The 10,282-nt window shown below is 48.0% G+C and overlaps 1 protein-coding gene across 4 annotated transcripts; it reads left to right on the forward strand.

The window, feature by feature from the left end:
* Positions 1–1,247: 1,247 nt before the first annotated feature.
* Positions 1,248–7,293, forward strand: SSR2 (signal sequence receptor subunit 2; the record flags this gene model as incomplete). 4 transcript variants are annotated; one of them, XM_084242224.1, is made up of 5 exons in its annotated part: positions 1,248–1,402; positions 2,059–2,157; positions 3,587–3,695; positions 6,023–6,100; positions 7,183–7,293. In XM_084242224.1, 5 exons carry the CDS (start codon positions 1,248–1,250, stop codon positions 7,291–7,293), a joined length of 552 nt encoding a protein of 183 aa, XP_084098350.1. The 4 variants fall into 4 exon arrangements, with proteins under 4 accessions (XP_084098350.1, XP_084098351.1, XP_084098349.1 ...); XM_084242225.1 differs by having other exon boundaries at positions 3,593–3,695; XM_084242223.1 differs by having other exon boundaries at positions 2,059–2,132; positions 3,553–3,695.
* Between the last annotated feature and the right edge of the window lie 2,989 nt (positions 7,294–10,282).

Below are 10,282 nucleotides of genomic sequence, written 5' to 3' on the forward strand. Positions count from 1 at the left end.
TTAATTAATGAGTATGAACGAAGCTGTGAGATGCCTCTGACAGTTAAAATGAGAATGGAGAAGGAAGGATCTACAGTTTACGCATCTCAAGCTCATGGTTTGGTGAATTACTGTATGTAGGGGATAACTAAAGTTTTCACTTGGCGGCCCAGAGGTAATAACTTTTCTGTAATTCCTAGTCTGACAATACAATGGACATTCTAGGATAAATGGCCCAAATCTCTGGGTTTGCCAGTTCCACAAAGTACCTAGTTAGCTGCTGGTCACATGCCAGCTCGAAACGCCACTGAAGAGGGGAGGGTAAGAAAAACATGTACACAAACTGCCCAGGCCACTGCAAGTGTCAGCATTTGCGAGGTCGGTGGGCTGGCCCTTGCAAAAGGAAAGATGGAGCTACTTCAAGAACTACAATTCCCAGAAGGCTTCGGGCGGAGCACCGAGGTTTCCGGACAGAGCCTATTTCCGGTGTGTCGGTTGCTGACGTTTTCTTCCGGTCTTGGTGGACCCCGAAAGGGTGTTAGGATGCGCGCGGTGAGTCCGTGGACTTTGAGGGTGCGGGCGGGAGCGGGGAGCGTCTCCTGCCCACCCCTCACCCAGCGGCTGGAGGTTAGCTCGGGGAGGACGGGGAGGGGAGCGGGCACGCCGTTGAGAGGAGCTGTAAACCTGGCAGGGAGGGCCGAGGGCCAGATTGAAATGAACCGGTGGGGGTACCCAGAAAGGGATGTGGAGGGTGAGGACGAACGGGATCCCTGGGAAGGAGGGAGGGTGGGGTACGGGGGCGTCGGGGAGGACCCCGCGATTGCCGGGTAGTGTTCCAGTGCAGCCGGACGGAGGGGACGAGCTGTGGGAAGACAGCAGTCATGAGGGACTGCCTTGTGTGAAAGCTAGAGGCTGCTGTACTTCTGAGATCGGCCTGACATCGGGCGAGGCTCTGCTCTGTCCACGTGGCCTTCTCTCAGAAAACCCCACCAGTTGGGGAGCATCCAGGACCCCTGAGTGGAAGAACTTAGCGAATATTTTGGTGCTTAAACTGATTTCCGAGGGCTGCAAGGTGGAGGCAGTGGGAGAGTCTCGCGAATGGATCAGCTCTCGTCGCGTATGGTGTATGGACTACTCCATGGAAGGGGCTGGTGCTTTGATAAAGTGAAAAGAGCACTGATATACTTTGCAAAGGAGCATTTTCAGGCAGATATTGATGATTTTACGTGTTGGGGTTGACTGTTCACTTTGCTTTTTTTCCACCAAAGATGAGGCTCCTGGTATCTGTGGTGTTGGCTCTATTTGCTGTCACTAATGCAGAGGAAGGAGCCAGGCTTTTGGCTTCCAAATCACTGCTGAACAGATATGCTGTGGAGGGGCGAGACCTGACCTTACAATACAACATCTACAACGTTGGTTCAAGGTAAGGAGGCCCTGGAGCTTCAAGTTGTTCCTTTTTTGGGATTCTTAGATTTCTCAGCTAGGAGTAGTGATTAAGCTTTGGGAGACTTCCAGCAACAGGTGTGAGTGAGTCAGTATATTGCTGGACCTACCTTTGGGAGAGGAGGACATTGTTACCTCTGCTGCAAGAAACCATCTTCTACTTTTTTGACTTGGAAAAGTTTCAGAGTGGGGAAGAAGCAAGAATCGTGAAATGGAGAGATGAGGAGACAGAAAATGTTTGATCCTTTGCTACCTCAGGGGTTTTAAAGTTTCAGCTGCTTTATTTCATTAGCCTATCAGCATTTTTGTTGCCGTTCTTCAGTTGTATTCCCTTTAGTTTTCTCTATTCATCTTGCTCCTCTCCCGAAGCATGCCCACATGGGCGTGTGTGTGTTTGAGAAGAAATTGGGGCAGGAGTGGGTTTGGGCCCAGTCCTTCCTAAATACTTGAGTATTTTAGTGCTTCTAAGCTATAGAGTCCGTTTGTTGACCTGGGTTTTTTAATGCAGTGAACCCAAATTTACTATGTAACTTATATCTCTTTTCTGTAGTTATTATTTTTTAGTATAAGCAGGCAGATTTGATTGCTATAAGTTTATATACATTACTTACTGCTTTTGTTTCTTCCATTTCCTAGTGCTGCATTGGATGTGGAATTATCTGATGATTCCTTCCCTCCAGAAGACTTTGGCATTGTCTCTGGAATGCTCAATGTCAAATGGGACCGGATTGCCCCGTATCCTCTTGACTCTGGGTGAACCCTCGAGAGGTGGGGAGGAGAGGTTGCCAACAAAGTGACAGGGTCACGTTTAGCAGTCTAGACATGGCTGACTGTTTTTCTGTCACCTCTCTGGATGTATAAGGTAGGACAGGACAAACCAGTGAAAATTGTGTGAGGGTCATTTAGAGTAGAACTAAAGAAGGAGGTAGGTTCCTGAAATATAGATTATAAGATCTTAAAATGCACTATATTGGAAAAATGTAGATACTTGGAAGATGTTTGTAGTTGAGCAAAGATGCTCAAGAAGCTAGTATGTGAATCCTTTTTTTTTTTTTTTTTTTTTTTTAATAGAGGCATGTTTTATTTATTTATTTATTTATTTGGTTGGTTGGTTGGTTTATAGATGCACTGGGTACAGTCAGAAGCGCGGGAGGGTGAGAGAATTCACCAGAGCCAGAGCGGGGAGCAGAGCAGGCAGAAGGACCGAAGTACACTGCTGAGGGGAGCAGCGGGCGGCAGGAGAGGTCTGCACGCCATGTGGGACCCTCCTCCGGTGGTCGGGGAGCAGCCGGGGATCGAGCCGGCGCCGCAGAGGTCGCGGGCAGCTTCGCAACCCAGCGCTCAACCGCTGCGCCACCGGGGAGGCCCAGTATGTGAATCCTTTTAAAGACTCTTCTCAATCCTTTTAAAGACTCATTCAGTGAGTCTTTTTTTTTTTTTAAAGATTATTTATGTATTGAAGAACTGGGGTGCAGACAGAGGAGCAGCAGGTAAGAGGATTCACCAGAGACAGAATGGGGAGCAGAATGGGCGGATCTATTGAAATACACTGTTGAGGGGAGCAGTGGGCGAGACAGGAGAGGTCTGCTGCACCATGTGGATTAGCTCCTTGGTGGGGGATCAAACTTAGGCCACCAGATGATTGTGGTGATAGCACTGAGACTTAACCCCTAAGCCACCAGGGAGGCCCTCAGTGAGTCTTTTGTTGAACCTATCAGTTAGTTCCTGAGTTAGGAACTGGATTCTTTTTTCCCCTTGTGAATTAAAGTATATTTAGACTTCCTGGTGAGGGTAACTGTTCTCTTTGTATTTTTTTTTGGTTTTGTTTTTAGTTTGTCTTTTCAAGAACCTCTTTCAGTTATAATCAAGGAAAGATTTTCTGTGAGTTTAAGTCGCTCATTTTTTACCCATAACCAGGTTTTCTTCAGCAACCTCGATACTGAGCACAATGAGAAACTTCAATGTTGAGTACATCACAGACTCTTCACACTTGTCTAGAAAGACATATACTTAGCAGAAAAAGTCTGTATTTCTTTTCTTGCAGAGTATTGCAAGTAGGAAATCAATGTGTTGGCAACTCCTTTTGTGAATGGTGTATTTAACCCCCAAGCTGAAAGGTTACACCTTTAGGTTCATTTCTTTCATTCCTTAATTCTTGGGCCAGTGCCAGCAATGTCTCTCACACCGTAGTTCTTCGCCCTCTCAAGGCTGGTTATTTCAACTTCACCTCAGCAACTATTACTTACCTGGCCCAGGAGGATGGACCTGTTGTGGTGAGTTTCCCAACCCCTTAATTGGATGGGGTGCAAATCTGCCTTCTTGGAAATCTCTTTTTTTTAACGATTTATTTATGCATACAAGAACTAGGGTGTAAGCCAGAGGTGTGGGAAGTGAGAGGATTCACCAGACAGAGTGGGGAGCAGAACAGGCAGATGTACTGAAACACACTGCTGAGGGGAGCAGCGGGCAAGACAGGAGAGGTCTGCTGCACCATGTGGGCCACCTCCCTGCCTGGGGTTTGAACTCATGCTGCAGTGGCTGCAAATAGCTTCATAGCGCTGCGACTTAACCCCTTGCACCACCATGGAGGCCCCCCCTCACTTCTTGGAAATCTTTCAGATCATTTCTAAGCAGCCACTGAGTGCTGAGGCAGTTCAGAATGACCAGAAACTCAGGATTGCATCCTTCGAAACAATTTCAAATTGTAAAGTCCCAGAATTAAGCAGTTGAAATGGGTGAGAGAGAGCTGAAGCATCCCCTTCCTCATCTCCCTTCTACTTTGCTTTTAATCTGGATTGTGTCATTTATTTTCAGTTTATTGTTCTTGCCCTTATAGTTCTTCTGTGCTGCTCAGATTATTCCGTATTTCCCTTGCTTAGAACACTCCTGCTGATTGCATGAAGGCTGAGGTCTGCCTCTCGGCTGCGGCCCTCCACAGTCTGGCTGTGCTCTGCCTCTTCAGCTTTCTCTCTTACTCTTCCCACACAGACCCTGCTTCCTAATAACGCCAGGCTCCTTCCAGTACCCTCCTACCCACGAGCTGATTCTTTCCACTTTGCCTTTATTCTCGGAGGTTCTCTCTCCCCTTCACCTTCTCTGAAGTCTTCTCAAGACCAGCTTTGAGCTGCATTTGTTTCTTGCTTCTGCATTTACAATTTATATTGTTCTTTCCTACTCATTCTTTCAGTGAACATTCACTGTCTGCATGTAAACTTCTGTGGCTGTTATAGTTTATGCCATTTCAGTATTTAATTTACTGTCATTAGTTGTCCTCTCACTTATGTATAGATTTTTCTCCCCACCTCCACCTCCTAATTTAATTATAAAATCCTTGTGGTCAGGGGCTTTACCTGAGTTTGCTGTTTCCCATATACAATGGAAACTTAGTAGTAAGCAGTCTTTTGATTGATTGATAGAAATGCTTGTACTGGGGAATACCAAGAAGATTAAGACTGTCCCTGTCCTCAAGAAGTTTAGGTCTTGGGCCTCCCTGGTGGCGCAGGCGGTTGAGTGCTGCGCTGTGAGGCTGTCCGCAGCCTCTGCAGCACAGGTTTGATCCCAGCGGGCCAGCGAGACTCCCACATGGCGAGGCAGACCTTTCCTGTATCACCCGCTGCTCCGCTCAGCAGTGTATTTCTTTAGTCTGCCTGTGCTGTTCCCTGCTCTGGCTCCAGTGAATCCTCTCACCCTCTCGCGCATCTAGCCTGTACCCTGGTTCTTGTATAAAAATAAATCTTTTTTTTTAAAAAAAGAAGTTTAGGTCTTGAATTTACAAAGAGCTTTAACAGGAGCTTACAGATGAACTGTAGGCTATTGAGTGGGAGGGACTTAACAGAATGAACCACAGCAATAAAGGAAAGTTAAGATACTCTAACATTCTATGCACTTTCTGAATTTTCTTTTTTTTATAAACCACATGGAACCTTATTCTTCTAATCCTACTTAACATTTTTACATTTTTGTGTTATTTCTTCTTCCAGAACTAACTTTAGCACTCTTTGGCTCTACAAGGTGCTTGATGGGTTAAAAGACACAAAATCAAAGGCTCAGCAGCCACTTTAGAACAAAGTTATTTGCACTGTGCTCCAAACTCCTAGCCTCCTCTCTGAGACAAAGGAATGTGGGCCAGGCTCAGCCCCACTCTAGTAATGTACATTTGGGTAGGGCTTTAGACCTTTCAGAATCCTTCTCATTTCATTTTGTGCCTCATGTCAACCTGTGAGGTACAGAAGAGTATTTCCACCTGAGGAATAAGGAATTGATGGCCAGGGATAGCTCATTTCACACCTGGTCCTCTGGAGAGGCCTTGATGGTGACCGGCCCTTCAGAGCCTGAGGCTAAGACAGGATTTGGCTTTAATTCCAGCTGTGTGCTTGGTCTGCCTTGTTTGGTCACTGTTCATCTTATGTTTCTCGAGTCTCCTGGCTCCTGATTTAGTCTTCCTTGCAACACTAAGAGTCATCCAACTCTCTAATTCAAAAGCTTTTTTCTCATCTTGAAGCCTTAAGACTAACACTTAGAATTGGAGTAGTTGGGCCTGCCTTTTCTCAGACGAGAAGAGTTGGAGACTTGTCTAACACCCTTCTTTTCTTCATTTCAGGTTGGCTTTACCAGTGCGCCTGGACAGGGAGGAATCTTGGCTCAGCGGGAGTTTGATAGGAGATTCTCCCCCCACTTTGTAAGCTTTACAGTGCTCCCTCTTATTCCCCTGGGATGAGGATATCCTCTTGGTTCTTGGACCCTTGAGCTGTTTGGAAGATTTACTTAGTCCATTGGCTCTTGCCATATTTATTTGTGTGTATGTATGTGTGTCCAATACAGGCAGCCAGCAAATATCCTGGTTTAACCGGGATTTTTGACAAGGCGATCACAATTGACAACTAAAAAACTACCCTTTTTCTCTACTCAGCCTTTCCTTGACCCTTCTTTATAGAGTCGTGGATCTGTTCTGAGATTATAAGCATATCTGCTTAGATTCAGGGAGTTGCAGAGAATCAGAGGTGAAGTGAGGATTTTGTTTTGATCTGGTCTAGGAGAGAATTTTGTTTTGAAGATTTGCCTGAAGTGCTGAATGAAGAAATGCATTTATCCATGCATTCAGTGAATAATTATGAAACATTTCTAGTTGCATGCTCAGTTCTGTGCTTTGCTTTGGAAAAACAATGGCAAACAAGACAAGTCCCTTCCATTCAAGATGGGCTCGTAGTGGACTCAGAATAATTCACTGGGGAAAACGCTGTGATAGATTATACACGAGGTGCTGCAGGAACATGCAGCCCCAACAGCTCACCTCATCTTTGAGGAGCAGGGTAAGGTGAAATTCAAACAAAGAAGAGGTAAGGAGGGGCAGGCATCCCAAGAAGAGGGAGCAGTTCAGAAGTGCGGAAATGTGTGATGCGATCCAGGAATGGCAAGTAGCTTAGTGAGGCTGGTGGGCAGATTGTGAGATGAGGAATGCAAGAGAGGCCCTAGGGGTGTGAATAGGGCTTAGGTCACAGGCAGTTTAACTCTCAGGGAAAGATCTGGTCATTCTGCTAAGATTTTCTCCAGTCTGGGTTGGGGTAGCAGAAGCCTTTGGCTCCATACTTTGAAAGATGGATTGGCCCTTAGAGAGCCTTTCTGAGTCAGTGAGCAGAGGAGCCTTCCTGCCACGTTCTGCTAACAGTGTGGGCTAGACTACTGCCTTTCTCATTGGGCCTTTCTTCCCATCTCCTGGGCCCAGTTCAGACTTCTAAGCAAGGCCTTTTTTGTTTTTCACAGCTGGACTGGGCAGCCTTTGGGGTCATGACCCTTCCCTCCATAGGCATCCCCCTGCTGTTGTGGTACTCCAGCAAGAGGAAATATGACACTCCCAAAACCAAGAAGAACTGAGTGGGGCTGCCACTACCCTCTCTTCCCAAGAATTCCAGGTGCTTTCCAGACTCCAAAGGGTATCTCAGTCTCGTCTCCCTTAGCCCTTGGCCACTTTCTGCTGGTTCCTGCCCTGCTGTCAACCAGAGTGAAGAACCTGGCCTTGGAGTCTATGAGAGCCTCCTTGGTTCCATCCTGAAGCCATACAAACAGGAATGCCTTCGCAACACCCTGAGCCTAGAGGGCCCTCTGGTGTACCTCTGAGATGCCATGGGGTGTACTGCTGGCAACATGAACTCTCTCAGGGGCCCAGGAGGGGGCACTTCGGAGACTGCCTGACACCACTCCCTTCGTCTACCCTCCCCTCTCAGAAGAGGGGGAAGATGTAATGAAAGCTGTGGGACTCTTGGAGGCTGCCCAGTCTCTGTTCTGGGTTAGGGAAGCGCTTACCAAATGGGGTTTTCTAATAAATACAAATGCCACACTGACTTTTCTGTGCCTATTACCTGGGTGAGTTGGGTAGTCAGAGCTCAGGCCCTGAGTGCCCAGGCTCCGGGGCAAGCCCGCAGTGCCTGCCTCCACTGTAAGGTGGTGGGGCCTGTTCCCGTGGAGGTCTCTGGCCCTCTTTGAACACCTTTGCTTTCATCCCTATTTCCCTCTTTTCTCCCCAGTCCTCACATACTCCCCAAAACCTCTCCTGCCTCTTAGCACCTCTCCGAGCTTCTTGGAGGGAGAAAGATGGTCTGCGGATGAGCTGCTCTCAGGCCCTGGGAGGCCTTATGTATTTAAGGGCTATTTTTTTTGTTTTGTTTTGTTTTTTTATGCATAAAAGAGCTGGGACACAGGCCAGAGGTGCAGGAGGTGAGAGGATTCACCACAGACCGTGGGGAGCAGAACAGGCAGACTGACTGAAATACACTGCTGAGGGGAGCAGCAGGTGAGACAGGAGAGGTCTGCCACACCATGTGGGTAACTCCCTGGCCAGGGATCGAACTCATGCTGCAGTAGCTGTGGAGAGCTTCATAGTGCTGTGCCTTAACCCCTTGCACTACCAGGGAGGCCCCTAAAGGACTGCTTGAAAAACTTCCCTGCCCCTGATCTGGCCCTAACTCTATTTAGGAGTTAGCTTTGATTGAGTCTACATCTGTTTTTAAAGCCTCTGCTTTGAGCTAAGGCCAGGCAGAGGCACCTGGACCCCAGGAGTTGTTACCCAGCCTTGGTTAAGAGGCAGTGAGTTTTGACTGTACCCAGTGCATGTATAAACAAAACAAACAAGCAAATAAATAAATAAAACATGCCTCTATTTAAAAAAAAAAAAAAAAAGGCAGTGAGTTTTGCTGCAGCAGCAGCAGCAGAGAAGCCACGCTGAGCTGACTCTGTCCAACCCAGGAATGCCGTGGTCGACAACAGCCTCCCAGGCAGGAGGGAAACCCAACAAATACCCGCTTTGTTCCTGCCACCAAGTTTCCCAGTTTAGATTCTGTTGGGGGGGTAGAGGGGTGCTGCCCAACCGGTTTAACCTTTCCTTAGCCCAGCAATTGGAGCCTCCGGGGCCCCAGCAAGGATGAAAAGGACATGGAGACAACGGGAGGCTCCAAATGGAGTGGCCCTCCAACAGCTCACATCCCTCTTTCAGGGCCTGCGGCTTGGACACCCCAGGACTGGCCAGGTCAGAGGGCAAGGAGGATCTGTTTGCATTTGTGTCCCTTGTGGAGATCTGGAACTTGCTCAGGAGAAGGGGAGGAGAGCAATGAGTCAGAAGCTTGGTATTGAGAACAAGTGTAGGGAAGAAAAGGGGAGCTAATTTGACGAGTGTCACCTTGCTCTCTAGGACCATGGAGTGTTAGTCTTTGGAGGAGCCGACACGACACACTTCCACCTGCTCGGCCTCCACTGAAAACAGGAGTTAGGGCCTCCCCAGTGGCGCAGCGGTTGAGCGCTGGGTTACGAAGCTGCCCGCAGCCTCTGCAGCGCCAGTTCAATCCCCGGCTGCTCCCCGGCCACCAGAGGAGGGTCCCACATGGCGCGCAGACCTCTCCTGCCGCCCGCTGCTCCCCTCAGCAGTGTACTTCGGTCCTTCTGCCTGCTCTGCTCCCCGCTCTGGCTCTGGTGAATTCTCTCACCCTCCCGCGCTTCTGACTGTGCCCAGTGCTTGTACAAATAAATAAATAAATAAATCTTTAAAAAAAAAAAAAAAAAAAAGGAAAAGGAAAAGAAAACAGGAGTTAACCTCTAGGAGGTGGCGCTCTGGCTTACTGGGCAGGATAAACTTCCTAGCCGGAAGGTAAAGATATTTCTTCATCAGTTGAACTCTGGGATGGACTCCTTTCACCAAGGCTGGGGCCTTTCTTGCATCTTTCCTTGCAGAACTCAGCACTTTGGGTCCTGCATGGCCCTTTTTATGGTGGAGGAGACTAGGAGGGGAGCCAGGCCTGACAGGTGACAAAAGCAGCATTACAAAGGCAGGGAGTGTTGCAGGTACCTGGAAAAAAAGACCAAAACCAGATCCTTCATCTTCTGACAGATCAACTTCCTTAGAGTCATTACGGAATTTGAGCCTCCGTTGAGTTAACGTTGTGAGAGAATTTAAGAGCTTCTAAAATATATAGATAGAGACTTGACTGGAACGTTAGCTTTAGGATTGAGCCCTCTCAACTTCTTGAGGTAATTTATCATGAGAATAAGTGGGCCACAGCACTGCCACACTCTAAGGGGAACCACCCTAGGGAGGTATGAACCCTAATCTCAGATTGTCTGCAGGTCTGTAAGGGAAGGGGAAAGTGAGCACCAGGCGGATATCTTTCCTGGAGATTAAGTACCAGCGTGGAGGGGTTCCTCCCTAAAAGACTGGATAGATAGTAACCCAGCTGCCAGTATTTCCACACCCCTTCCACACCCCTTCTGTCCCTCCCACGTTGTCTGAACTTTTACCTGGCAACTGCTCACCTACACACCCAGGCTGGTACCAGGAGGAACCAGGTGGCCTTTCTGCACTGGGCTTTGGGACCCC

This window comes from Talpa europaea (genome assembly GCF_964194135.1).
Source record: "Talpa europaea genome assembly, chromosome: 9".
NCBI lineage: Eukaryota > Metazoa > Chordata > Mammalia > Eulipotyphla > Talpidae > Talpa > Talpa europaea.